The sequence below is a fragment of the Propithecus coquereli genome, unplaced genomic scaffold, assembly GCF_000956105.1.
Source record: "Propithecus coquereli isolate 6110/MARCELLA unplaced genomic scaffold, Pcoq_1.0 Scaffold262, whole genome shotgun sequence".
NCBI lineage: Eukaryota > Metazoa > Chordata > Mammalia > Primates > Indriidae > Propithecus > Propithecus coquereli.
The window spans coordinates 2,829,175-2,837,063 of NW_012148197.1; the positions used below are offsets into that span (position 1 = coordinate 2,829,175).

A 7,889-nucleotide genomic window follows, 5' to 3' on the forward strand; every position below is an offset into this window, starting at 1 on the left:
AGTAATTAGCTAAGGCATCTTGTGACTTTTTGGGGAGCCTTGAAACTTCTACACATTGTAACCCATGAGCTTTTCACGTGAAATCATTGTAATCTATAGCATGAAAAAGAAAATAAAAGTGGGTGCTGGACTTTCAATCAGTGCCACCTGGCTCACGGGAATGCTGGTGGTTCCCTGATTTCCTTACACCCTTTCCCTTTACTTTTTGTGTTCGTGTCTTTGTCTCTCTCATCTCTTGCAACACACACTGCCCGGGGACCCAGTTATATCAGGAGCATCATGAACCCTGATATAGAGTCAATTATATTTTACAAAGGTATAAAGGAAAGTCAAAGGAGAAGGATAGTCTTTTAAACAAACAATGTTAGAACTGGATATCCACATGCAGAAAAATAAACCTCTACACACAACTCACAAGTTACACAAAAATTAACTCAAATTGATCTTAAACCTAAATGTAAAACACAAAATTATAAAACTTCTAGAAGAAAATGTATGTGATCCTGAGAATGGTGATGTTTTTAGACACAACACTAAAAATATAATCCATAAAACAAAAAAGCTGGTGAACTCGACCAAAATTAAAAATTTTTGAGCTGCAAAAGGCAATGTTAAGAAAATGACCAGATGATCCACCGACTGGTAGAACATTATATTAATATATTCCGAATACTAATCTTTTCTTCCATACTTTGCAAACATCTTCTTCTCGTGTATGTCTGGTCTTCTGGTATTTAAAAAAAAAATTGTTGATGACATCTTTCATTGAGCAGACGTATTAATTGGAGTACAGTCCAATTTATCCAGCTTTTCCTTAATGACTTCCTTCATTATTCATAAAGACATTCTCTTAATCTTGTAAGAGTTAAAGTTCTTTATGTTTTGGTCTTTTACCAATTTGCAAATCACCTGACAAACGACTAGTATCCAGAACATACAAAGAATTCTTAAAACTCAACAAAGAAATAGACAATTCACCAAAAACATATACATGGCAAATAAACTCATGAAAAGTTACTCAACTTCATGAGTCATTAGGGAATGCAAATTGAAACCACAATAAGATACCATTGCATACCTACTGGAATGAATAAAATCCAGAAATTGACATTAAAAAATGGTACTTAGGATTTAGAACAGCAAAACTCTCTTTTATAACTGGGGCAGATGTAAAATGGCACAACCACTTTGGAAGACAGTTTGGTATGATTTATTATAAAGTTAAATATCAGTTTATCACACAGTTCAGTAACAACACTCCCAGGTATTTATCCAAGTGAAGTGAAAACTTATTTTCCCATAAAAACATATGTTCCCATATGTGAATGTGATGGTACTGTAGTAACTGACACAAGACTCTATGTGATCTTTGAAACCCAACACTGTACTATTGCTGAACTGTGTGATAAACCAATATTTCACTTTATAATAAACTATACCAAACTGTCTTCCAAAGTGGTTGTATGATACTTTTCAAAAGACTTGGGACTACACGGTGAAATAAAAAATGTTTACAGAAGACAAATCTCAATAAACATGAAGGAGAAGTCTCTCCAAAATTAATCAGCAAAGTCCAATTAACTCCCATCCAAAATCCCAACAACATGCTTCATGGAACCTGGCCAACCGATTCTAAAATTAACTTGGATACATACCATGCAAGAACAACCAACCAAGGTATTTAGGAAAACAAAAACTAAGAGGCAGAGCTGTACTACCAGGATCAAGATAAAGTTTAAAACTACAGCAATTAAAATGATGTTATATTTGTGTAGAACCAACATACATATCACTAGAACAGAAGAAAGAGTATAAAAACATATACATGCTTTATATGAAAACTTGGTATACTATGGAGTGGAATAAAGACTTGACTGTTCAACTAAATATATGAAGACCAATGATTTCCCTTATGGAAAAAATAGAATTACATCTTGATCGTATAGCATATTCAAATAAATTCTGGATTGGTAAAAGACCAAAACATAAAGAACTTTAACTCTTACAAGATTAAGAGAATGTCTTTATGAATAATGAAGGAAATCATTAAGGAAAAGCTGGATAAATTGGACTATACTCCAATTAATACGTCTGCTCAATGAAAGATGTCATCAACAATTTTTTTTTAAATACCAGAAGACCAGACATACATGAGAAGAAGATGTTTGCAAAGTATGGAAGAAAAGATTAGTATTCGGAATATATTAATATAAAAACACCTATAAATCAATGAGGGGAAAGAAGAATCCAATTATAAAAAGAGGCAAAGGTTATGGATAGGTGATTTACAAGTACATCTGTAATGCTACCACATTAAATGTTAATGTGTAAATCATTAATAATTTGAGAAATGCAAATTAAAACACTCCTTCCATGTTGGGAATACCAGCTATAACAAAGTCTTTCCACTAATGGCCATTATATTGGCGTGTGCATGTGTGTGTGTGTGTGTGTGTGTGTGTGTGTGTTGGAGGTGTTAAAGAAATGAATTTGAGAACATGCATCACATGTACTCACCATCAAACTGGTACTAACTGACCAACACTAAGGTGTTCACATGGTAGTAATACTCAATGGGTGCCGCTCAGGGGGCGGGGGGTAAACCCACAACTAATGGAAACTGAACGCACTGTATGGGGAGGGACACGCTGGTAGCCCTGGTTTGGGAGGGGCAAACAGCATTACATGTAACCAAAATGTTTGTACCCCCATAATATCTTGAAGAAATAAAAAAATAAAATAAAAAATTAAAAAAAGAAATAAATTTGAGATACAGTAACAAGTGTCATGAAGTCATTAAAACAGAATAATGTGATAGTGTAACAGCAAGGGGAGGCTGGGGGAGTGGGGGACAATATAACACATTTGATCAGAAATCTGAATGAGAAAGCAAAAGAAATAGTTTAAGAGTATTCCTAGACCATGATTAGCATTTTGACCTAATACTATACATACTATCAGTATATCACGTAAATCACATTTCTTCATTGTGATACATTTTTATTAAAAATAACTATATTTGAGTTCTAGCAAATACTACATGTTATTGAAGTATGCTTTTTTTTATTCAAGTTTTAAATCTGTGCCAGATATAAGGGATTAAAGAATTATAATACCCCAAAACAGACAGAATCTCAATATATTTTTCCACATAAAATTTATATTTGTTGTGTTAAAATCTTAAATAACTATTCTGGTGAAAATTATTATGTAAATCTAGCAAGAAAATTGCCATAAAAATTGGTTTTTTCCTATAGCCAAAATAATCTTAGAAAAAACAAGCATGTACCTGAATATAGTGGCGAAGAACATACAGAATTTCCCCATTTTGTGCTTTTTCAGACAATACTTTGTGAAATGCACTAAATGCTCTGGTACCCATTTCTGCATAGAGAATAATCACTGGTAAGTTCTCTTTGTTTGTAGGAAATTTATGATCTCCTTTAAACAGGTAAGGTCTGGGCCTAAAATAAAAACAAAACACAAACTTTTAAGAGAATTGAAAGTTAATAGCATATTAGAAATATATTATGACATTTTATAATTTCTGCTTATAAAACAATTCATAATATATAAAATCACAGAAAAAGAACTTAAATTTCCTGTGGTCCCTTTGTGCATGTAACTTCTACTATATGACACAAAAGAAAGAAAAGAATTTGGTTAACCCAAAATTGAATATTAAAAATACTTTATTTTCCAACAAGGTTCATTATTTTTAAATAAGAACATATAATGGCAACATAATTTTCAATGAAATAAAAGTTATATTTTCTTTAATTAGAATAAAATTTTTTATTATAGCTCGTATTTTTTGAAAACAAGTTCCAAATATTTAAAAAAGAAAGGCACAATCTTATTCAAAGATTATCAATATATAGTATGAAACAAGTCCTCATCAAATCCTCCAGTATAATCAAAGAAACCACAAGTCCTATGATCTAGCCCTATTATCATAAACAGACTTTAACTGACATCCTCTTATTTGCCAGGCCTTGTGCTAGATTCTTTATTAGTAAATTCTATCTTCACAATAAAAATTACACAGCTACCATCATCTACTTAAAGTTTCTAAGGCTCAGACAAGTTAAATATCTAGGACAAGATCAAACAGAAAGGCAGAATTTCAACTCATGTCTATGGAATTCCAAAGCCCCTGTCTTTCAGCAATTTACACAGGTAGAAAGCAAACCATGAGATAATGAAGTTCAGAATAACGAGGATGCTGAGAAATAATCTTTTATTTAATGAATTCAGATCTTTACAATCATTCAATTGCTATCTTTAAATAACAAATAATAAAGGAAAAAAGAAAAGAGGATATGAATAACACAGTTACAGCATGCAACGTGAAAAGAAAAGACATTGTGGGTTTTGAAATCAGGTAGAATTAGATTCAAATTCTAACTTACCTACTTACTAGCTTTGGGACCTTGGGCAAGTTATTTGATCTCTCCCGGACCTATTTATCTGTACTAGAGGACAAATTCCAGTTACCTCCTGGAGTATCCTATGGATTTGCTAAAATGACTTGCAAATCATGTGCCAAAGGATAAATCACACACATGGTGCACAAGATATGATCATTTTTCTCTTATTCTTGCCAACTTCCATTTATCTAAAATATCAGTCAGGAATATTGTTAAGGGTAAAAAGGAACCAAATGTTGTATGGTATGTCACCATCAATGGTAAAAGGGGCATATATTTCACCTATACAATTATGATTATACATACATACACTGACTATTTCTAGTGGGATATCCAAGAACCTGATAGCACTGATTGTCTCTGGAGAGAAGTTCTAGAAGTCTGAAGTATAAAAGAGTCTTATTTTGCTGTATATATATATATGTATATATACATATTATTGTATTACTCCATGTTTTACCATTTGTATATAACTCTTTCAACAATAAACTAGTTATTTGAAAAAATATCAATCGCAGACACATTCAGAGTATTATCTTTTGGCAATTTTATGAAACAGTGGAATTTAAAATTTGAGAATTCATACAAGTTAAAACTCATTAAGAGCATATCCTTTTGGTATAATATAAAAATGCATCAGAAAAATTAAAAGGAAAAATTTCTGTACTCACAACAGATGAACATATCTCATCAGAGTGAAATGAAATACATTCAAAATTAATAGAAGTACTTAAACATACTAAAGTTTGTCACTTTCTATTGATTCCCTCAGGTTTCATATACTAGATCTGTAAAGAATTCTTTCACTTACTGACATATTACTTTATCAAATTTCACAGAATGTTTATATCATTATGTTTATTATTACAGTGATTTGTATGTAAAGAAAATTTTGTAGGTATAAATAGATAATATTCCCTTTATATTTTTTAATTCTTCCACAATTGCTATAATATTAACTTATGCATAGTAAGGATTAAAATTCTCAAAGTCAAAATTTAAAATGGAAATTGACTATTTTTATTAAGAAGTAAATTAAAAAATAATATTACATTGCTTATTTGAGCTAATAGAAAGTAACAAAAACTTTTGGTGACAACCACTGAGTTATACCATGCTATACAGAAACATTCCTTTAATATTCATGATAAACTTATTTAGAGACAGACTTTCTACAATAAATTATGGTAATTAAGGTAACTAATGAGGTACTCAGTTTTTCTGATATGGCTGAAAACTTGTACATGTGCAGATTATATCTTCTAAAAGAGAAGCTTCAATTTCTATAAATATTTTGTTTAATATTATAGGTTAAGCCCTGCTAATGGAAATAAATTAACTTTTATGTGAAAAATGGCTAAATTAATATTACTGAGTTAACTTTAAATCAAAACCAATCAAGTACTCAATAAATCTTACTAAGAGAAAAATTTGAGAGATTTCCACTAATTATTTGGCTTAAAGTTTGAAATCAATATTGATATCAATACTCAATATAGAGTACTATGTTTATTTCTAGTTTGTAAAACTATATTATTAAAGCATCCTTACATTATAGTAGTTTACAGTTTGGCTCTTATGCTTCTACTTTTTTATTTTAATAAACTTTTTATTGAAGTATAAAAGCTTTACACATTCATCCACTTTTATTTAATTATTGGTATTTAACACAAGATGCGATTTTAAGAATGTTACTGTCAATGTTTGGATATTTGAAGCACAAAAGACAACCATAGATAGGATTCCACTTCGCTATTAATCTCCTCGGCAACAGATGGAGAGACATGAATGTGTAAAACAACAGAAATTTAATTTGTTGTCATTCTTCATAGGATGCTATTAATAAATGCTAAAAAAGAACTAAAATTGGATGAAACTATTAAAATCATTCTCACAAACTTTAACTGAAACCTTGGAATTCAAATGGCACACATTTATCAGCTGGATTATCATTTTAAAAAACTGATTTTATTTAATAAGTATTAATATTATAGAAGTACATTTAGTAATCTATATAGGGTTTTATACATTTAAATATTAGTCTGAGAGAGTCTTCCTTCAAAGAATTTACTATCATTGAAAATTGGAAAGGCTGCTAATGAAACAACACTAGCAGATAAATCCTAAGGTTGAATACAAAAAGAAAAATTAGAAGAGGTATAATAGACTTTCCAGAGACAAAGGCAAGGGCTCTCTACTGTTTGTTCATGAGGCTGTGATAGATAGAACCTTCCTTCCTTGTATTTACAGACATATACCTTTCAAAGTTTGCTTTTATGATTAAGGAACCACTTAGATATATCATAGGGAGAAAAATCACATCAACGGAAGATGACTACATAAAAGGAAAAACAATCTTTAAAAACTGAGTAGATTACATTTAAAAATATCAATTTTCATTTACTGAATTGACTAAAGATTACAAAGGGAAATAATACAAATTAGCATTGTTTAAAACTGCAGCAATGGAGTATAAAACTTCAGCTTTCTGAAGAATAATTTTGAAGTACAGTACTATTAATAATTTTAAATGTATACATTTACATGTACTTACCTAGTGATTCTCATTCTAGAAATTTACCTAAGAAAGCATTCAAGATAACTGAACAAAAATATTTACAAGGAAGTGCAACTAGATATTATTTATAACAGAAGAAAACTAAACTACCTATATATCCACCACAAAGAGTACGATAATTAAATGTACTAGCTCATTTCATTATAGTATCATCCATTCAACAATATTTTTGAGTATCTACTATGGATGGGTCAGGTGGAAATACAACGAACAGTATATATGGGTCCTGCTCCACAATGACAAAGCATGCCCATATTTTTATTTATTTACATGTAACGATACACAACTTAGCGAGGGAAGGTTCTAAGATATCCTTTCTACCATTTGTTCTAGTACAAACCCATGTTGGTTAAAAAAATATATCTGTATATGAATACATTCATTAAAAAAGAAGAAAAGAGAATATACCAAACTGTTAACAGAATTATGGGTCATTTTCCCTTGCTATTTTGCATTTTTCCAAAGTATTTGAATTCTTTTATAATGACCATATAGGATTTCTTTTAATTTAAACATATAGTTTTCCATTTTGGACAAAAGTTTAAAGCCACAAAAGAGAGGGTCATGCTAATGTGAAGTGGCATTTGGACACCAAGACAAAAAGGCAAAGAAAAAGAAACAAAGAATTTATAAAATTAGAAAACAACAATATGAGAGGAATAAAGGCTCACATGTCAATATTGACCTACAACGTAAAGAGGTTAAATGCTGCATTTAAAAAATACAGATTGGTAGAATGGATAAAAAAACACATGTTCCAACTATATGCTGCTTAAAGAAACTCACCTTACCCATAAAGATACATATAGACTGAAAGTAAAGGGGTGAAAAAAGATATTCCATGCAAATGGAAACCAAAGTAAGCAGAAGTAGCTATACTC

General features: G+C 30.5%; 1 protein-coding gene across 1 annotated transcript in view; it reads right to left on the reverse strand.

Moving 5' to 3' along the window:
- Positions 1–7,889, reverse strand: part of UGGT2 (UDP-glucose glycoprotein glucosyltransferase 2) — a 194,381-nt gene that overhangs the window by 163,378 nt on the left and 23,114 nt on the right. The window contains exon 5 of the mRNA XM_012647354.1: positions 3,290–3,464. Within this exon, the coding sequence (XP_012502808.1) occupies positions 3,290–3,464 (175 nt within the window). The remainder of the gene's footprint in view (positions 1–3,289; positions 3,465–7,889) is intronic.